The 22813-nt window shown below is 42.4% G+C and overlaps 1 protein-coding gene across 1 annotated transcript; it reads right to left on the bottom strand.

Annotated features, from left to right (window-relative positions):
* Window positions 1-1276: 1276 nt before the first annotated feature.
* On the bottom strand, window positions 1277-2386 carry LOC120707866 (NAC transcription factor 32-like). The gene is made up of 3 exons (XM_039992921.1): window positions 2176-2386; window positions 1670-2094; window positions 1277-1531 (listed from the first exon to the last, which is right to left on the bottom strand). Exons 1-3 carry the CDS (start codon window positions 2384-2386, stop codon window positions 1277-1279), a joined length of 891 nt encoding a protein of 296 aa, XP_039848855.1.
* Between the last annotated feature and the right edge of the window lie 20427 nt (window positions 2387-22813).

Genomic DNA, 22813 nt, shown 5'->3' with positions numbered 1-22813 from the left:
TGGCCTTCCTTCTTCGGTTAACCTCTTTTGCCCGCCTCTATTAAATTTTCTATAGTAGTGTCCCTATCCTGTTGTGCGGGCTTGGGAAGCCGCGATTGCGCTGGGCGCCGTGGCCGAGGCAAGGTCGTTCCTCGCCGGTGAGCGGTGGAGCTTGGGGCCAAGGGTCCTAGGGAGTGTGCTCAGGCTCGGTGAGGCTCTGGGGCAGGGTCCGGTTGCCGGCGAGCCGGTGCGCCGCCGCCCCTGTACCCAATGGTACTGTGTAGGAGAGGGGTCGGTGGCAAGGAAAGAATATATATGGAAAAATTAAGTATTGCTTTTTCTTGTGCGTGTGGTTATATATTGCTTTTTCTTGTGAGATCTATGTATTTTAAGTGAATATATATGGAAAAATTAAGTTTCTAATTAAGCTCCAATGTGAACCGACAAATATTGGTACAATAAGACAAGTGCATGCATGCATGATTTAATTGGGTAAGAACATGCATACATAATTTAGGAAAGACAACATATGCTATGCAAACCACCTTCGTATGCAATCAATCTGGACCACCGGATCAAGATCCAAAGGGCATGAGGAGGGAGTTAATTTTACAATTAACCGCCCGCTCTTGGATTCGGTAATCACACTTTTGCAAATCCCCCCTCCCACTCCCCTTGCGCCCCTCCTTGGATCTTGATCCGATGGTCCAGATTGGAGTTTCCATAGTTTGCATACGAAGGTGGTTTGCATAGCATACGTTGCCTTTAGGAAACGAGGGATCTGCATGCATGTATATACAGTTCATGTTTATTTATTTATTTTATTTGCTCTGGATTTGTAGGAGAGAAGTCACACGCACGTAGAGCTATAGCATATATTATATTAGATCAGATTTCAACATAATTTATTTTTGCAAAAATTAATAATTTATATTTAAAAATCATATATAAAACCCTTTCTCAAGTTACATACAAATTAATTAAACTTAAGTACATGTTCAAGCTACGTACATATATATTTATTCGCTGCTCCATCTCTAATATAAGATTGATCATAATAAATAAAGAAACTGCTAGAGGAGCAGGATAATATTATACACACGTAACGTGCAGTGTCGTTATATATATATATATATATATATATATATATATATATATATATATAACTGCAGGCCAGCCGGGTAATTTGCCAGCTAATTAAGCCCGATCCGATCCGATCCGAATATCGGATCCGTAGTCGACGCATGGATCGGATCGAGCAGCGCGCCGCAGGTAGACGATCGACGCGCCGACCGAACTAGAAGAAGACCTCGTCGTCGGCCTCCGCCGATATAGAGAAGGATGACGTCGTCTGCTCCTCGTCGGCGGCTCTAACCATGCAGTTGGCGCGCTTGCTGCTGGGCTGCAGGAGGTAGAGCTCGTCGATGGCCTGGAACGAGAGGTTCCTTTTGATGGACTCGAGGACGGTGACCAGGGCGGCGTGGGGCGGCGGCGCGCTGCTGTCCCCGGCGGCCACTGCTGCAGAGGCGGCGGAGGGGTCGTCGTCCTGGTCCTGGGGGTGGGGGGGTGAGCCGGCGCCGGTGGCTATGAGGTAGTGCAGCAGCTGGCCGTCGCTGTTCCAGTCGCCATCGTAGGCGGCGGGTGGGAGTACTAGTGGGCCCACGACTGGTGGTGGTGGTGGTGGGAGGACTAGTGCGGCGGCGGCGTCGCGGGTCGTCGTCGTTGGCTCGTCGGCCGGCCGCGTGTAGCAGCAGGACGGGTCGTCGACGCCCTGCTGCTTGTTGCGGACGCGGCAGAGGACCCAGTCGTCGAGCCTCATGGAGTTGGTCGGCCTGGTCCTGGCGGTGAGGAGGAGGGCGGCGTCGGTGTCGAGCAGGCGGTACTCGTGCATGACCCAGTCGGTCTTGGTGCCCTTGGGGGAGCGGCCCTGGTAGAAGACGAGCGCCTTCTTGACGCCGAGGCAGTGGGCGCCGCCGGGCGCCAGGATGGGCTTGTCGGTGCCGGTGGCCTTCCAGTAGCCGGAGCCGGCGGTGCGGTTGGGGCGGGCGCCGTTGGGGTACTTGCGGTCGCGAGGGCTGAAGAAGAACCACTCGCCGTCGCCGAACACGGCCTTGTCTGCACGCATGCTCAAGTATTCATTTAATGCAATTTATAGTAAAAATGAACAACGTACGGCAGGCTAGAACGTAACAGTACCCGGGAGCTCCCATGGGTCGAACTTGTAGATGTCGACGTCGGCGATGATGGAGGTGACGGCGGCGGCTGCGGCGGCGATCTTCTTCTTGAGGTAGTAGACGATGATCTCCTGGTCCGTGGGCTGGAAGCGGAACCCGGGAGGCAGCGGGCACCCGCGGAACACCAAAGACGACGACGACGACGACAACCCTGCTGCTGCTGCTGCTTCCATCGACCTAGCTACCTATTTGCACGCTAGCTAGCTATCAGTAGCTAGCTGTGGTCGATCGATGGATGGATTGAGCTAGCCTATAGCTAGCTAGCTAGTACGTGAAGGGATTGATCGATGAGGAGAGCTAGCAGCTGCTGCTGAGACGGCTAGCTTAGCTATTGGTGGATCGATTATCTGCTAGCTATAGCTCTCGATCACGATCAGCAAGAAGCAAGTCGATCGATCGATCTATTTGTCACACATAATAAGCTGTATATACATAGAGACATACACACACATACACTATATATATATATCGATAGGTACATACATATTGTGGCGTGTGTCGTTAAGATACCGAGCAATATATATAATATGCGACGCGTGGCCAATCATCTGCAAATAAAGAGCTAGCTAATAAGCTAGCTAAGCACGCATCATCCTTCGATTCCATCATGGACGCATGTACGACGACAAGATGCCCCCGGCCGGTTGGCTTAATAATTAGCTCTATATAAGTATATATATAGGAGACGCCCCAATTTTGCTGACGCCCACCCGTGCGCCCAGGCCGCCACTAAAAATTTACGATCTCTTCCTTCTAAATTTACTTAATTAATAGTACTCCATTTGCTTAAAAACTATATAAATATATACCAGTTACTTAATTCATCCATTATATATATTTATTTATTGGAACTGACTGGTATATAGGAAAATGAGATTAATTAAAAGGCCTAATAATTAAGCATGCTACTGCCAAAAATAAAATGCATGCATGGGTATATATTCAGGCTTGACTTAAGTCAACATGCATGTGTCAACCCACATGAACACCATCTCATGCATACCGTACCTTCTTCAACCTAGCTAGCTACTTCTTCACTCTGGGACACAATTATATTAATTATTTCTCTCTCGGCATCTGGGCTTATTATGAAACAAACGGTTTCACGCTACAGTACCTTGCTCGATTTGTTGTGCAAAACAGGTGAAATATAATCGAAGTGGAGAGAATAAGCCCTCGTAAACACGCCGTAAGAGCGAGACTACTAGCTAGCTTAATTAGTTTTAGGGATGATTTAAGAGGATAATCATGCATATATAGCTATATATTAATTTATTACATACATACATACATACATATATGGCTTGCATGGGTTAGATAAGCAAGGAGCAACGGCGATGAAAACAATGCCTGTAATTTGTTGATTTTGGACTGTCACTGTATTGAGTGATTGCTTGGTGCAATCTTGGTCAGCTAACAGAGATCCGGCATCAATCCGTACGTAGACGGTTCAAACAAGGCCCACTGTCTACTATATTAATTAATTACAAAAATAGCACTTGGGAACCCAGCGGCGAATAAGCTAGATTTAGAATCAACCTGGCCTGGTGCACTCTCCGTTGGATAGAAGGAAGCTAATTAATGTAATTTATATGATAAAAATAAAATTTACTAACCATGATGCATGCATATGGGACCAGACAAGAATAACGTAGCGTCACCCACTACTACAGAACATGCCTTTGTTCCAGGCCATTTGCCCCGGCAGCCTTTGGGCCCGGGACAATAGGTGGCTTTTGTCCCGGGTCCAACGGCTAGCCGGGCCAGCGGGGGGACAGGGGCCTTTTGTCCCGGTTGGAGCCACCAATCGGAATAAAAGGCCCCCCTTTTGACCTGGTTGGTGTCTCCAACCGGGACAAAACTCCTTGGCCCCCTTATCCCCTTCCCTCTCCCCCCGCCCGAGCCATTCAGCTCACTTGTTCTTGTTGTTCTTGGCTCGGGAGAGGGGAGTTCTTGCTCATTTCTCCACCACATTTGTGAAGATCTTTGATTCCCCGTCCATCCATCGGCGCTAAAGGTTTGGTGCTTGTTTTTCTCTTCTTCCTTGGCTTGTATAGCTCATTTCATGCTTTAGAAATAGAGAAAATGTGTAGCTAGCTCATTTTGGACATTTAGATTGCATATGTAGGTGTGATTTTCTTTTAGATTTAGATGAGTATGTGGATAATAGAAATTTTTAGAATGAGTGTAGACACTTTATGTGATGTACTTGTATATATGACTATATTGTGGATAGTTGATTTTTGTATTCATGAATGAATTAATGAAATGAGTATATTAGAATTTTTTGTATTATGAATGGATTATTTTGACACTCTAGTGATGTATTTATTCAGGCTCACATTGAACCATCTAGAAGCTAAAAATCTTTATTTCGAAACAAGTATACGTTGTTAATCTCCATCCAATGGTGATGGTACTACCTTTCAGGGATACACGATGCGCTATAAGGACGTCACGAATCGGCTGGTCGTATCACCAGCACTTCCGATTGATACGAAGACAGCATTTGACCCAGTCAGCATGGCCGTTGTTGTACTGAGAGCGTATCAACGAGCACGCTGCCTGTGCCAAGTGCTGTGTTCCTATTAATCGTAAATATTGGTGCTGCGACTGGCCGATTGGTGACATCCTTGTACCGCACCGTGTCCCCCCGAAAGGCAGTGTCATCACCGCAGGGTCGAGGTTACTGACATATACATTTTTAGAAATAAAGGTTTTTTTCTTCTAGAGGGTTTCTAGATATTGAAAAGAGTGTTCTCCTGGAACTGAAGGGTGTCAAAGTAATTAGAAGTTATAGAGATATCTTTCAATTAATGATACATTTCATATTTTTTATATGATTTCATTGTTATTTGCAAGAGTTATTAGTCTGATCATTGTAATTGTAATAGTAAATAATATTGCGGCGTTACGGTTCGTCACCACCAAACTCGGAGGTTTCAACTCTGCTATCTTCTTCTGCGCTAGCAAGAAATCCGTTAGAGCATTCCGCGTTCCAACGCAAGGACGGTTGAAAACCTATGTGTTGTTGTCCGAATTTTTAAGTTTCATGTTGAGTACTCCTTTGTTAAGTTCTATAATGGATTAAGTACTCCTTTTAATTAATCAAGATGTTATGTTACATTTAGTTATTCATGTTATATTAAGCAGATCATATATTCATTTTTATTAATGGATTAAGCAGATCTTTTAATTATTCATGTTATGTAACATTTAGTTTAATTTAGGTTTGATATATTTTATTTATTTGATACGTGTAAAAAATTCAAATCGATTTTTTTAAAATGCAGATGGACCGGCAATGGATGTACAATGCTGACCGACGTTCGAAAGAATTCATTGATGGCCTGTATTATTTTTTGTCTGTGGCTGAGGCAAACAAGCAGAATGGTTTTATGTGCTGCCCGTGTGTTCATTGCAACAATAACAAGGATTACTCATCTTCAAGAATCCTACACAGCCACATTTTCGCAAATGGTTTCATGGAGAAGTATGTTTGTTGGACGAAGCACGGAGAACAGGGGGTTACCATGGAAGACAATGAAGAAGAAGATTTTGACGACCACTTTCCCGGGAATGCTGGAATCGGTGCATTCGATGACGATATTCCCATGGAAGAGCCCAAAGTAGATGTAGCAGAGAATGATCCCAGCGACGATCTGGGGCAGGAATTGCACAATGTGCAGGCAGACTGTGAGAGTGAAACGGAGAGGTTGAGGTTCCAGAAGTTGTTAGAGGACCACCGTAAGTTGTTGTACCCAGATTGTCAAAATGGATTGAAGAAACTTGGCACCACCTTGGAGTTGCTACAATGGAAGGCGACAAATGGTGTATCCGATAAGGGATCTGGTGAATTACTCAAACTTGTTAAAAAATGCTTCCTAAGGACAACGAATTGCCTACCACAACGTATGAAACCAAACAACGTGTTTGCCCTTTAGGATTGGAAGTACAAAAGATACATGCATGCCCCAACAACTGCATCCTCTACCGAGGCGAGTACGAGAATTTGGATGCATGTCTCGTATGCAGTGCATTGCGTTACAAGATTAGAAAAGATGATCCTGGAGATGTCGAGGGGGAGCTTCCCCGGAAGAGAGTTCCTGCGAAGGTCATGTGGTATTCGCCTATAATACCACGTTTGAAGCATCTGTTTAGAAATAAAGATAATGCTAAGTTGATGCGATGGCACAAAGAGAAACGCAAGAAAGACTCGATGTTGAGACACCCCGCTGATGGGTCGCAGTGGAAAAAAATAGATAGAACGTACCCTGAATTTGATTTGGATGCGAGAAACATAAGGTTCGGTTTGAGTACGGATGGCATGAATTCTTTTGGTGAGATGAGCAGTGGTCATAGCACTTGGCCTGTGACTCTTTGTATGTACAATCTTCCACCATGGCTCTGCATGAAACGAAAGTTCATCATGATGCCAGTGCTTATCCCGGGTCCAAAGCAGCCCGGAAATGACATTGATGTGTACCTAAGACTATTGGTCGAAGAACTCTTATTGCTCTGGGGCGATGAAGGTGTACGGATGTGGGATGAATACAAACATGAAAACTTCAACCTACGAGCATTGCTGTTCGTAACGAACAATGACTGACCTGCTCTTAGTAACTTGTCAGGACATTCGAACAAGGGATACAAAGCATGCACACACTGTTTAGATGATACCAATAATATATGGTTGACTCACTATAAGAAGGTTGTATACATGGGTCATGCGGTACGAAAGAAGGGCAAGCATTTCAAAGGCCAAGCAGACCACCGAACAAAACCATGCACCGTAGTAGTAAAAACATCTTCAACATGGTAAAAGATCTAGAAGTTAAGGGATCTGGTAGCCAACCTGTTCTGAACGAAAACGGAATGGTGTCCATGTGGAAGAAGAAATCTATATTTTGGGAGCTACCATATTGGGAAGTCTTAGATATTCGTCATGCAATTGATGTGATGCACCTCACGAAGAATTTTTTGCGTCAACCTGATAGCATTCTTGGGAGTGTACGAAAAGACAAAAGATACAGTAGAAGCACGTCAAGAATTGCAACGTATGGAAGAACGAGATGCCTTACATCCATAACAGCGAGATAATGGACGACAATACTTAAGTCCTGCCAGCTATACTCTTAGCAAGGAAGAGAAAGAAACCATGTTTGACTGCTTGAGCAGTATAAAGGTTCCATCTGGATACTCATCCAATATAAAAGGAATCTTAAATTTGGCAGAGAAGAAATTTACAAATCTCAAGTCCCATGACTGCCATGTGCTTATGACCGAACTTCTTCCGGTTGTGCTGCGGGGGATTCTGCCTGATAACGTCCGGTTAACCATCGTGAAGCTATGTCCCTTCCTCAACGCAGTTTCTCAGAAGATAATTGACCCGGAGAATTTGATAAAGCTATAAAACGATGTGGTGCAATGTCTTGTTGGCTTTGAGCTGATATTTCCACCATCTTTCTTCAACATCATGACACATCTTCTAGTGCACCTTGTGAAAGAGATTGATATCCTCGGACCAGTATTTCTACACAACATGTTCCCATTCGAAAGGTTCATGGGGGTACTCAAGAAATGTGTTCGTAATCGAGCTCGTCCAGAAAGAAGCATCGCCAGTGCCTATGGAACTGAGGAGGTCATTGACTTTTGTGTTGACTTTATTGATGACCTTAAACCGATTGGAGTCCCTGAATCACGATATGAGGAGAGGCTAACTGGAAAGGGTACATTAGGAAAGAAATCTTATGTCTGCACAGATGATTTCTCATTCAAGAAAGCGCATTATACAGTTCTCCAACAATCATCCTTGGTTGACCCATATATCGAGGAACACAAGAAAATTCTGCTCTCCAAATTCCCGGAAAAGTCTGAGGCATGGATTACACATGAGAACATGAATACTTTCTGCAGCTGGTTGCGGAAGCATCTAATGCATAACATGGATATAAGTGAACAAATGTTCTTATTGGCTAGGGGACCATCTTGGAATATCTTAACATACCAAGGGTACGAGATAAATGGAAACACATTTTATATGATAGCCCAAGATAAAAAGAGTACCAACCAAAATAGCGGTGTTCGTATGGATGCCACGGACAATAATGGAAAAAAGGACACATATTACGGCTACATTGAAGAGATATGGGAGCTAGATTACAGTCCCAATTTCAAGGCGTCTCTATTTCGTTGCCAATGGGTTAAGCTATCTGGAGGAGGGGTAACAAAAGATGAGTATGAGATGACAATAGTTGATCACAACAATTTTGGGTATAGAGACGAGCCATTTGTCCTAGCCCAAGATGTCGCTCCGATTTTCTACATTAAGGACATGTCCAGCAATCCAAAGAAGGGGATAAACAAGCAAAAGGATGAGCCTAAGCGACACATAGTTCTATCAGGAAAGAGAAACATCGTTGGAGTGGAGGAAAAAACAGACTTGTCAGAAGAATATAATAATTTTGTTGTCATTCCACCTTTCGAAGTAAATGCTGATCCATGCATCCTGCTAGCCAATGATGATGCTCCATACTTGCGCCGTGATCATAATCAAGGGACATTTGTGAAGAGAAAGTCTGTTACCGCTAATCCTTCATGTACTTAAATCATTTTATATTATTGTATAAAAAAGTAATCGCAATTCGAATACTTTTATTATATATGTACTGTACAATTATACTTTATGTGTTATATATATATATCATTTTTTATATTTTTTACTTAATTACCAGACTCAATTATAATTTTCATTCAATAATGGATTACTCAACTAATTTTATTTGTTTCATGAAATTACATTCACATTAACACACTATACTCTCTCACTAACACACACAATCTCACGAACACACACATTATCTCTCAAACTCACACACTACTCATTAATATCATGAAATTGCTTAATTTTATGTAAAATTCACTTTTTAAATGTTAATATCGTGATAGAATCCACTTTCTGTCGAAAAGCAACAGTTTGAAAAAAATTGTTCACCTAATATATTTTTGCATGGTCAAAATAACAATTATGATTTCAAAAAAGTTAGGTATTTCGTTGACCCAATCACTTGAATGAAAGTTAATTATTTTTGTTGCGTATATCAAGTTTATATAGAGATAAGAAATTTTGTTCCATAATTTTTAGAATCATAATTTTATTAACTGAATTAACAAATGAAAGCCTATTTTAAAAGAGAAGTAAAAAAACAAAAACAAACATAAGATTTGGCGGGAATGAGGGAAAACGGGTCCCTTTTGTCCCGGGTAAAGGTGGGCCGCGGGCGGGGAATTTTCCCGGCCTGCCCAAAAACACCTTTTGTCCCGGGTGAAGCCACGACCCGGGATAAAAGGGCCTTTTGTCCCGGGTCGTGGCTTCACCCGGGACAAAAAGGGGGCCCTATATATGTCCCTTCTTTCTCCGCCTTCCTCCAACACTTGGGCACAGTTCTTGATCTGCGCCGCTCCGCCGTCGTCTCCCCTGCTCCCATTGTGCCTCCTGCTCCGCCGCCGTCCCCGAGCGCCGTCGACGTCCCCCCACCATCCCCGAGTGCCGCCCGAGCTCCGCCGCCTCCACGCCTCGGCCACCTTGGACGACGACCCCGCCAGGCCGCTCACCGGTGCGCCGCCGTCCTTCCCCCGTGCCACCTCGTCTTCGCCGTCCCGGCCTCTACTCCGCGCACGCCCTAGTCTTCACCGCCCCCCGGCGGCCTCCACTGCACACCGCCGCGCCGCCACCCTCTCCGTTGCACGCCACCTCGCCGCCGGCTCCGCCTCGTCGTCCAGGGCCGCCGCCCTAGCTTTCCCGCCCTGTGTGAGTGTGGCCGCCAGCATTTTCTTTTTTCTTTTAAAATTTTATGTTTATGTAATTCTGTTTTATATTAACTAGAATTCAATTAAGCATATAGATATTTTTAGAATTATTTTATGGATATAGTGTTTTATTTATTATATATTAAGTAGAATTGATTTATAGAGACATTATTAAAATGCAATTATGGATATAGTGTTTTCTTTATTTATAGAGATATAGTGAGAATTAGAGAGAATTTATAGAGAAATAGAGAAGAAAAAAAGAATTAGAGAGAAATTCTTTTATGATGTATTTATTATTTAATTATGTCATTCAAAGACTTTAATTCTCATATATTCATTATTTAATTATGTCATTCAAAGACTTTAATTTATCATGTATTTATTATTTAATTATGTCATTCGAAGCCTTTAATTTATCATGTATTTATTATTTAATTATATCATTCGAAGCCTTTAATTTATCATGTATTTATTATTTAATTATGTCATTTATATTACTTCTCGAGCTCGCAAACTCGCGCTAACACACAATCATTTCCGATAGTTTCCGATCGTTACCGATCCCGACCGAATCATTTCCGATCGTTACCGATACCGACCGAATTGTTTCCGATAGTTATCGATACCGACCGAATCGTTTTCGATAGTTTCCGATCGTTACCGATACCGACCGAATCGTTTTCAATCGTTTCCGATAGTTTCCTATCGTTACCGATCTAAATATGTGGATTATTTAGATAATTTGTTAAGGGTTTTATTTGTATTCATATTTTAGTTACGATGGACCCGCGACACACAGACGCGGAAGATGAACAGTTCCTGTTGAATATGATTGCCGAAGGTCAAGAAGATGTCCCTGAACAAGCTGACGATGGCAGCAATAACGACATATATTTGAATATGTCCGGTGATGGAATTGAGCCACCATCTATTCAGGAAGACGCTGCTGGTGAATAAAGTGCTAATGTACATATCACAACTATACTTATTTGTAGTGAAAATCATATTTTCATCTGAATCTATATGAATACTATGAATATTTTTTATAGCCGTCTGGATCATCGTTGCAGCAGAAAAAGATGAAGCGAGGCCCGACAAAAAACTGGAAGGGCGGTTCATTATAACGGAAGTTAGTCCAGATGGCGAACCGTTCGCTCCAGAAGCTGCCGCCAAAAAATTCATAAGACAATCTAGATGTATTGTCAGGGACCACATCCCGATCAGCTTCAGGCTCTTGAAAGCTTCCAATCCAAGTGAGGAACGGGATGCGGTACCCGAAAGAGAAAAAGAATGCTGCTGGCGGGAGCTTAAGAAAAAATTCATGGTTCCAACTGAATCCGAAGAGATATGCAAGCGCTGGACCCTGAGTAAGATGGCCGAACAGCTGCAATCATTCAAGAAAATTTTGACGAAGAAATATATCAAGACCGGGACCACACCCGTATTTACCGGCGAGCTCGAAAAGCTCAGGGGTCATTGGGATGCATTTGTGGAATACAAGTCTTCAGAGCTTGGGCTTCAGAAGGTGCAGAAGGGCAAAGACAACGCCTCGAAGAAAGTGTACCATCACTCTCTAGGCCAAGGAGGCTACAAGCTTGCAATACCCAAATAGAAGAAGATGGAGCAGGATCTGCTTGACAAAGGCATCCAACCTGCGACCATGAACTGACCTGAAAGGTCAAGGACCTGGTTTTGTGGTCACGGGGGAAGTTTGGACCCATTGACTGGGGACTGCATCTATGGGTCAAAGATCCAGCTAGCAGCCCAGAGACTACAGGAGGCCATACAAGCAGCGGCCGAGGGAACATTCCAGCCAGATAGAGAGAGGGACGAGCTGACTTACGCCCTTGGGAATCTAGAGCATCCGGGCCGCACAAGAGGCAAAGGCGTGGTTCCGTGGAAGTATGGGTTTAGGGATTACATTGAATCATATAGAAGCCGGCAAAGAAGAAAGAATGATGAGCGGGAGCACTTGCGAAGGCTAGAGGAATGACTCATGTCACATGATCAAAGACTGGAGGAAGAGGTTCAACGCCAAGTGGCCATAGCAATGAGCCAGCAACAGCAAGCGCAAACGGTGCCTCCAGAGCCTAATGTCACAGCCGATCATATGTCTCAGCGGAAAAGCAGCTGCGCTTCCACAGACATCGCCGTCGAGCCAACGGGGATCCAGGCCGCAGTTGAAGCGACGGCCCCGCAGCGATTTCCAGTGGATGAGATCCACTGCCATTAAGAACTTAATGTTCGCTGTTGCGTACGGTACTGCCATGCCAACTCAACCAGGCGACGTGTACCACGGGCAGCAAATTCTGGCAGGATATACAAGAGTTGGCGTGGAGCAGGTGTGCCAGGGTTGGGAGACGCTCGAGCTTGATATTCCTGGAGGCGATGGGGAGAGGACACTAGCAGAAGCCATTCATGGCTACATCCTATGGGATAAGTGCTACATTGTCCTAAAGTCGGATGATCGAACACCAAGACCGGCATCTCAGCATGCCTCTCCAAGGCCATCATCTTCGCAAAACCCCCCAAGGGCAGCACTGTCTCAGCAAGGTTCACCGGCACATTCTCCATCACCATTATCTCATGCGCCGATGAACACTCAAGCGTCACCGTCGCCTCCATGGTCACCCCCTCCGCCGCCGGCAAAGAAGCAGAAACAGCCGCCGGCAAAGAAAGTAGCTGCACCGGCTAAGGAGCCTCCAAAGAAGAAGGAAAACAAGAAGAAAACCAAGGAGGCTCCTATTAAACCCTGGGACATGAGCCTTGAAGAATGCGATCGGATAACTCAAGAAAGAGTTAAAGAACACTTCAAGCCGAAGCCGGAGCCGGAGCCCGAGAAAGTGATAAATCCGGTAGATTTGAAATTTTTTAAGGGAATGTGCGAAGCAAATAAGAGAAAATTCATTCCGAGAGATCCCCCTTCAGACTACGAATGCACAATTATCAAAACTACTGAGAAAAAGAAGAGACAATTAAAGTCGTCGTCGTCCGACGTTCCACAGCTTGGAGCCCAAAAGAAACAATAAATAGAGCCTCTCGTAGTGGGACAGACGATGCAACAACAAGACTTTGTTACATTTTTGAAAGAATCAAACCTGACGGCGGCTCAGATTGCAGGGGGAGAAGATATCCCAAAGGCCGATGTGGTCGTCAAATGGACGTATGAGCTGGGCAAATCTCTTGTACCCCCCGAAGTAGTGTCCGTGCTTCCTACGCAAATGTATAAGCTGCACCAGCACTACATGCATGCGATGGCCGATTGCATCTTCATGCAGAGCGTAAAGATTAAAGATGACGATTTCTTACGGGGGGAGGCCATTATATGGATAAACTGGGAAGAAATTTACCAACTATTCCATCAGGAGGACCTCGACATCTCTATGGTCGGCTTGTGGGTTCTGTAAGTATTTTACTCTCCTTACGTATTATTTTGCATGATCTCAACATACTAATCCCTTGATTTATTCGGTATCATGTAGAATGGAGATACAAACTTGCAGGAGAAAGGGATACTCTCACCTCGGCTTCCTCGACCCAATTACTTGTAATTGGAGGATTCTACGCGACACTTCCGATGAGCTATTCCAAAACTTGTTCAAGTACATAAGCGTTCATCACAACAAGCAAATGATATTGTTTCCTTACAACTTTGCGTGAGTGATTCCTTCCGTCTAACTCTTTCTATTCTGTAATCGAATTGTTTAAATCTTAACCACCAAGAACTGCCTCCGTATAATCTTGCAGTGAACACTGGGTCATAATTGTCATAATTCCCGAGAAGAGCCTACTCGTGGTTATGGACTCATTGAGGAGAAATCCAGAACAATACGAAAATCTTCTTAACATGATGAAAAAGTAATTCTACCACTACTCCGTCGATGATCAATAATTTGAATCACTTTGTTACTTGACCATAATTATTCTAATCATGCACAGGATTTGGAAACAATTCACTAAAAATCATCCAAGCAAATTTGACAAGGAATTGAAGATCAAGACAGATTTTGCGGTACGCACTTGGATGATTCATTGCACGATTCATTAGTTTTATTATATATTCATGTAAATACCTGATAATTTCTTCTCTCTTAAAGTGTATGAGGTAGAAACAAAGCACTAATTTATGCGCATACTATTTATGCGAGAACATCCATGGTCTGGTAGGTCCTCCAAGGGCATGGACAGATTGGGAGGATGAAATAAGTAAAAAACTTGTTAATATTTGAACTCGTATTTTAATTAGTCGAAAATAATTATCCCCTTTTTCCATAGGTCGAGGAGATGCGTGATAAACTCATACCGGAGGAAAAGATTATGGCGATTCAAGAATAATTGTCCGGATTTATTGTTGAGCAAGTCCTCGATCCAAAAGGCGAATTCTACTATGATGTACTATCTAATATTGACAATCGCAGCAAATATGATAATATACGTGTATATATATAATTAAGAACGAATATACCTATGTAAATAAATATGTGTGTGTATGTATTATATTTCTATTTATGAGTATGTACGTATTATATATTTAAGCACTCCAATAATATATATGTGTATATATATGTTTATATATGGAAACTATCTAGGATAAATATTATATAAGTAACTATATATATGTATATATTAGTGGAGATCTTACACACTGAATTCCAATACATAAGTTTAATTAAAATATAAAAGTATAATCGAAATAGAAAAACAATTGAGAAAAGAGAAATAGAAAAAAAATGGACCTTTTGTCCCGGTTGGTAACACCAACCGGGACAAAAGGGTGCTTTTTGTCCCGGTTGACAGACCCGGGACAAAAGGGCACACCCTTTTGTCCTGGCCTGGCGTTCCCCAGAGGTTTCCCAACCGGGACAAATCAGTGTTTCTGTATTAGTGACCCCGGCCTGTATGCGGGCACCATATTAGTCTCAGGTCTTAATTAATAATCTCATCCATATTAGTCTCAGGTCTTAATTAATAATCTCATCTGATTAGTCATCATTACGGATGTCAGAGGACAGTGGTTCCACCTAGCAAATCAATAAAAATATATAGTAATAACTAAAATTAGCTTAAAAGTAGCTTAATACCTAAGGATGGCACTGCTCTTGTTGCTTATTAGTAGACACGTAGATAGTCGTCTGGATTTTCAACCAGGCCATGGTCTTTGACCTGCAAATAAATTTATTTCAAAATAATAATAATAATAATAATAATAATATTGCTATATATATATATTATTACCTGGACATTATACATTAATCCGGCCTCATTTGATCAGGAGTTGTGAGATCCAAGTCATGGCATACTAGCTGATTGATGCAGTCGTAACGACGTACGTCTACGTGGTTTTGGAATCTCCCCTGACTGAGATACAATAATTATTAATATAAATTTCTAGAGGAAAATAAACCAGAACAACAGGTGCCTGCAATGGCTATGCATGCATGGCACACTGCACACACACCAATGATCATCTAGCTAGCTAGTACTAGTACAGATCAATGCAGGTAATTTTACTATAGCTTGTTGGATAAATAATGGTCTGAATTCAGCTGGACTAAATCTTCTCTCTCTCGCGCGCGCCCGCGCGCGCATGCATTGAGTCCAATGATAAAAAATACCTCCATAAACAGAGCTAATATATAGCGAGCTAGTGTCACACCCGGTTTATGAACGGCAAACCGAATGTATCTCATATGTGCGCCAGGATCAGTTTACACATATACGATTGACCATAAAGTGAATATCACAACGAGTGCAAGCGCAAAGAGAGTATTAAGTAACTTTATTACAAAACCGAATAAATAAACATCTATAGAGTAGCAGCGGAATCTTCTTCACCACAGGCAGATGACTGAGAGACATACGCCTAGAAATCCTCGAAGTCTTCTGGATACTCCGGACAATTATTGTTGTCTGAGCAGCAAGAATGCAAAGGTAAGTACACTTATGGTTGGTATTCAACAAGTGGTAGGGAAACAACTATAGTATACATGCAAGGCTAATTCAAGGAATAGTTGACACGGTTTAACTGCACTCAGCACTTTTAGTTGATCAAGTTTTATTAGCAAACATTAACTAGATATAAGTATATACCATTAAACCCACAAGATAAGCATATATGAAGATAAACAACATAATCATAAGTTAAAGCATCGATTTAGATCAACTTCAAGTTCAATTATCATGTGAGGGTCCAAGCCGCTCGTAACCGTGAGCACGGCTGATATATCAGTTTTACACTCTGCAGAGGTTGTACACTTTACCCACAACTCATTTTTCCCATGTCGCCCGGGTTTGCAAAGCCCTTAAACACTTCCTTTGGTGAGTGGCTAGGGATTCACTATGAGGTTTTTTCAAAGAATCACTATATGTACGTACTGGTCCCTTGTTTTCTGCGGTACCTCAGAAGACGAAGCTTCCTTCACCCACTCCTCAAAGCTCGATAACCCAAAAATCCACCAATCAAACGTCCCAGGCACGACATATAGATCATCTAGTTACTTAGCAAAGACCAGAGCCATATGGTATTGTGGTTGCACTGTTATCTCGGGTGGTTCTCTATGTTCCAATTAAATCATATACTCTTGATTAACAACATTAAGCATCATGAACATGGAATAAAAACAAGTATAACATTTGTATCATCATTAACCAACCATAACCAAGGTAAAGCAACTAGTATAGCTACCCAACATAAAATTAAACCCAAATTGATCAAGGATTAAGGTAAACAACACTAGGCATATTCTTAATTCGGTTCCCATCCTATTATAGACACATGCATGTACATAAAAATAAATGTGATTGATTTGGTGTTTCATGGGTCAAAAGCATGATCAAGGGTCCACTTGCCTTCCTCAAACTGCTGCTGGTCCGGTCCTTCTAAGCCTTGATCTTGCTGTTACTCCTCGAACTGCGGATCGTCTATCGCACCAAACACGCACATACAAGCAAACAAGTGCAAAAGATAAAAAATAGTACACCAAACATCAAGAACAGTATGAAATAAGGTTACTAATCTATTCTACACATTGCAACGATCGCGTGAGCGCAAAGATCATCGAAAACGGATTAAAAACGAGAAAGTTATGGCTAAAACAAGTATTAAGGGCTAAAACATAATTAAACCTTATACTCAGGGGTTAAAACATAAAAGAAAGGGCTTTTTAGTAAATACTTTTCAACAACAGTGGACGGTGGGTTAATTTTGATAAAACATAGGGGTTTATTTGCAAAACAGGCTTGGTTGACCAGTAAGCATCTAGTTTGACTCGGCTTAGGTTGGATCCGGGCCACCCGATCTAGATCGGACGGCCACCGTGGGTTGGCGCGAGCTGGCGGCGGCGCGGGCGACCGGCGGCGAGCTGAGCCATCGGCGCGGTGATCGGCGGCGAGCTGAGGCGGCGGTGCGCGGCGGCGGATCGCCAGACTTGGCCGTAAACGGCCGTCCGGGGCTCGATTCGAACGCGGCAAGCACTAGAAGCACGAGTGCGACCTTGCGAAGCGATCTAGAGCATCGGCGCAGAGCCTAGGCAAGCGTAGCGAGCTTGCAGCGGCGAGCAGGCACGGCGGAACTCCGGCGAGCTAGAGCGGACGAAGTAGAGTGAGAGAGAGGGGGGAGAACGGGCCTGCGAGGATCCCCACCTTGACGTGAAGCTCCTGGGGGCTCGGGAACGGCGGGAGCGCGACGGAGCAGCGGCGCAGCTCGAGCTCGGCTTGCCAACAATGGCGGCGACGGAAGGCTAGGGTTTGGCGCACAGAAGAAAGCAGCGGCTGCGGGATAGGGTTCAAGGGGAGTGCGGCGCCTTATATAGGGCGGGGCGCGGTGCCTTGGCGTGCGGGCCAAGGCCGGCAGGCGCGGCGCGGACTCGGGGCGCGGCCGGACTCGGGAGAGTCCCGGTCCGTCCCGAGCTCGGGGATGACCCCGATAGGCGGGCCCCGCCTGTCGGTGGCCCGCGGGAGAGGGGCGCCAGGACGGGTTGGGCCGGGAGGAAAAAGGAACGGACCGGTGGTGGAAGGCTTTTGGGCCGCGGGGAGAAGAAAAGGAAAAGAAGAGGGGCTGGGCTGGGCTGGGCTGAAAAGGTTTAAGGGAAAAAAGACTTTCCATTTTCTAAAACAGCTCAACACACATTCAATTCAAATTTGAATTCAAGAATTCAAATTCAAACAGAACCACAACAAAAATAAGATGCAAGGCAGCATGAGGATGCAACAAAAACCTATTTTCCTTATATTTCTTTTTATGGCTAAGTATTTTATTTAATTCCCGACAAATGCTCTAAAATCAAGAGAAACTAAATAAAACCTTATAGAACCTATAACAAATCTAATTAAATTTATTTAGGTTCCTGATTTAAAAACAGGGGTGTTACAAGGCTACCCCCTTAAAAGGAATCTCGTCCTCGAGATTCAGCTGGGCTAGCAAAGAGCTGAGAGAATTCTGCCTGTAACTCATCTTCTCTTTCCCAAGTAGCCTCATCCTCTGCATGATGACTCCATTGAACCTTACACATCCGTATCCTCTTACTTCGAGTAATCCTCTCTAGCGTGTCCAGAATTTTGACCGAATACTCGGTATAAGTCAGATCATCCTGCACATTCAGTTCCTCCAGTAGTAACTCCTCCTCTGGCACCCTCAAACAATTTTTCAACTTCGATATATGGAACACGTTGTGTACATCAGACAATCGGGCCGGTAGCTCTAGCTCATAAGCTACTTCACCCTTCCGGGCCAAGATCTTGAACGGTCCGATGTAACGCGGTGACAACTTTCCCTTAACATTGTACCTGCGCAAACCTCTGATAGGTGACACTTTGAGATACACACAATCTCCTTCTTCATAGATCAACTCTCTACGACGAGTATCTGCATAGCTCTTCTGCCTCGACTGTGCCACTTTCAGATTCTCTCTGACAACCTGCACTTGTCGTTCGGCCTCTTTTATGATCTCAGGGCCGAACAGCAGGCCCCACAAAAATTGTCCTTTCCATGCATTTTCGTCTACTTGTTCGACGAAATTTGATTTCATCCATCGATAGGATGAAAATATTGTATTTTCGTCTTCTGAGTAGACGAAATTTAGATTTCGTATGCTGGGCAGACGAAAGGGGTATAGTTTTAAAATTCCACAGATCCAGGATATTATTCCGTAATTACAGTATACTTTTGTATTAAAAAAATAAAAATTCCGAAAGATACGTGCGTCGTTGTTGCAGAGTTACACACGGGATGACTTCGTCTGAAATGTTCGTCTTGCATGTAAGGAAAACGAGTTACTCCCCAAAGTATTCTTTTCCCATTGACACACCAGCAAGTCATCCATTTTGTATATATATATTTGTTTGCCCATATATATATATATGTGTGTGTGTGTGTTCCTTTGTCTTAGTCTAGACAATTATGTGACCTCACCTATATATCTGACTCGTGTAACCTCCTGCTTATTTTATTTACATGTCGTACTAGGTTTGCTTTAAGTCAAACTTGACAAATTTTGACCAAACTTATAAAAAATAATAATATTTACAATACCAAATTTATTCATTGAATCCATCATGAAATATAGTTGATAGTGCAGATGTTGGATAGTATAGTTATCACTATATTTTTCTATATACTTGATCAAAGTTAGTCAAATTTGACTTAAACCAAATCTAATAGGTCATCCAAATAAAAATGGAAGGAGTAGCATTTAGTCTCATCCACCTGCATTAATTGAGGTTGGTTTGCTTGCATTAGTTCACCTTATCTGGTAATTAAATAATTACTAAATCTCTCATGTCCGCAAATGAAAATCAATATATATGCAAGAGATAACAAATGCTCAAGCATTTGTATGTATAGTGATCTTTGTGAGGCAAAGGCAACTCTTTCCCTTTTTCTTTTGACTTTGATGAGTATATATATTCTTCATCCCTAGATTAACATGAAACAAACAGTGAAATGCATTCAAATCGCTTTTATATTTGATCTAAAATAGATTATGATATGACATTCTAAAACCGTACTTAGATTCCTATCACAAGTAGAAATGTTACCAAAGAGATTAACATGAACCTAGTTGCTTGTGTAGTACTGGAGTAATCTCCAACTTGGTCTACTTATTAGTATTTGCACTCTGCTGTTGAAATCTTTCCTTAAACAAACACACAAATGTCCTACCGCTACCACCAGAATCCAATGTCCCTGTCAAGGTATGAAAGTCTGCATGATCTCTGCGAGCATACCTTTTCTGATTTCTTGCACTTGTTTGGTCATCACAAACCTCTCCACACCTTCCACAGCAGAACACAGATGATATTATGCCGGCAGCTAGTTTATCCAAACTACAATTAACCTAGTGATGGTAAGATCCTTCCATGGATCGAACACCCATTCTTTCAATGATAGCACCTTGTTTTGTTTATCAAATCGAATAAAGAAATATATGTGTAATCTGCACTAAGCAGCACACCTGATGGACCGCGACGACTGGCATGTAATAGCACTTACTGATGATGTATCGTCTTATATTAGCCACAACATATATTATTGCTTCTTATATCAGGAACATGCATGTCCATCCATCTCTCTGCCGAATAATTAATATACTACCCTAGTAGAGAAAAATGCAATGAAAAGTTTGAAAAAAAAACTAGAGGCCAGACCCGCTGGACTAATATATTAATAGTACCCTTGTTTTATTTTTGTGTTTTCTTGATTATTTTCTTGTTTGAAGTCTTCTTCTTGATTATATTGTATACCCTGATTCTATTAATTTTTCAGCCCACACCGTTTGGACTGGGAAGGGAAAACCTCACAATTCAAAGTCAATTCTTCCACTTTTAATTTTTAAAGCATCCAGTATATTAATTCTTGATTATATATATACATATATATATGTATATATATATATGTATATATATACATATGTATGTATGTATATATACATATATATACATATATTATGTATATATATGTATATATATATGTATGTATATATGTATGTATATATATATATGTGTGTGTGTGTGTGTGTGTGTGTGTGTGTGTGTGTGTGTGTGTGTGTGTGTGTGTGTGTGTGTGTGTGTGTGTGTGTGTGTGTGTGTGTGTGTGCCAGCATTAAGTAGAACTAAATCACAATAGTTTGCACACTGAGACTTGATTATTGGTACTATTATATTGTTAATAAAGCAAATGCATTTATTGGTAGCGGGCATCTCCGATCCAGCAGATTTCTTATATCTCATATCCAATAAACATCTCACTCCATAATCTATAACTAATTTTGCATTGTTGGTAATGGGCTGTAGAAGACTACCAAAACCTTCCCTTCGTGTAGGTAAGAGGGAGGTATGTTTTAGTAATTACCAAAAAGCTTTTTGGTAATAGGAATTGGATTGGTTTTTGGTCATTGAATTGAATTGGTATTGGATTCAGTTTCAAAAAATAAGTTATGCTAGAAATTCTAGGATAAATTAACAAAAAGATAAAATGATCATGTTTGCCTCTATTTATTATCTATATGTAGTATTAATTGATTGTTGCATGCACATGTACTTTCTAAATAGAGTAAGATGACTTATTTTTTAAAATAAATTTTGAATTCTAGAGTGACTTATTTTTCGGACGGAGGGAGTAAATCATTTGATATTAGAGAGAGTGATGGGGAATCTGCCGAAGATGCTCGTGATCCAGCAGCCGGGTCGTTTTCATGTATGACGTCCGTTTGAGCGCAAATGTGCCGGGAAGGAAACTAACGCAACCCTGCCGGCGACTTGTCCCCTCGCTAGTTAACAACTAAGAACGCCGTCTCAGACTATTCCAACCAAACGAAATAACCTGATAGGATGGGGATAATGATATAATAGGATGACTGATATGCAGGTGGTGACGCGCGCGGTTATTCGACGATGACAGAGTGTGGCCAAGAGAAACTTTGTTTTGGCTTAGCTTATAGTCTAAGTGTGGCCAAGAGAAACGAAGATTTTCTCATTTCTCGTAGTTCAAATCTCTAAAGCGGATTATTAGAAAAGTAAAAATAATCGAGACGTTTGGTGGAATTATCGCTTATTTCTACCGATAAGCTGATTATAATCGGAAACAAATAGGGTCGATGGATTAATTCACACAACTTAGGCTGATCCGGCCCATAGATACAGAAAGCGGCCCATGATGACGAATGAGTAGGAGGATTGACAAGCCCATTAGCTGGAACGGATAGGATCATCATCTATCTGCAGGCCAGGCCAGCTTGATCTGTTGATCATGCCATCAAGGAAGGCATCAATCAATCAGCCTAAAACTAGAATAAGAATTAATTCCTTATGGGTTTTCGAACCCAAAAAACAAAAAACGCTGCAATGGTAGTGATGAAGCCCACGTGGAGTGAAGAAAGCGATGCGTATACTCACTCCATCCTACAGTACAGTACTGCTTGTCTTGCTTGTCATCGTAGTTGATGCGTACCCATCAATTAACACGCCACATCAATCAGCAGGCACAGGACACCGGTGGACAATATAGCTACTCTACTACGTGTTAGAATACATGTGTCGTATGTAATCCAAACTATTAAAGAGTTGTGTTTCGGTTGGTTATTGATAGAGTTAGCTTTTCAAGTTGTATTATACACAACCTAAACCGATTACACCTTCCTTCCTTGTAACATCAGGAGTCTTTGGTACTCCTCCCTATATTAACGTGTAACCCGTGTGCTGCTGAGTTTAGCAACCACGGTTCCATCATATCTTTCACTACGAGCATCAGCAGAGATGGATTTTTTTTCTTCCGGTTGTTTAATTAGCTAGGT

This window comes from Panicum virgatum, chromosome 5K (genome assembly GCF_016808335.1).
Source record: "Panicum virgatum strain AP13 chromosome 5K, P.virgatum_v5, whole genome shotgun sequence".
NCBI classification, from domain to species: domain Eukaryota; kingdom Viridiplantae; phylum Streptophyta; class Magnoliopsida; order Poales; family Poaceae; genus Panicum; species Panicum virgatum.
Note: the sequence above shows the minus strand (reverse complement) of the source record. Positions and strands in the feature narration are given on the sequence as shown.

What these genes read in the sequence shown, in the direction of transcription:
- LOC120707866 (XM_039992921.1), bottom strand. Translation starts at nt 2,386, where the DNA reads ATGGAAGCAGCAGCAGCAGCAGGGTTGTCGTCGTCGTCGTCGTCTTTG. An exon ending in CGACCCATGGGAGCTCCCGG is followed by an intron (nt 2,095 to 2,175) that starts GTACTGTTACGT and finishes GCATGCGTGCAG; the next exon opens with ACAAGGCCGTGTTCGGCGAC. An exon ending in GCGACGCCGCCGCCGCACTA is followed by an intron (nt 1,532 to 1,669) that starts GTCCTCCCACCA and finishes CCCCACCCCCAG; the next exon opens with GACCAGGACGACGACCCCTC.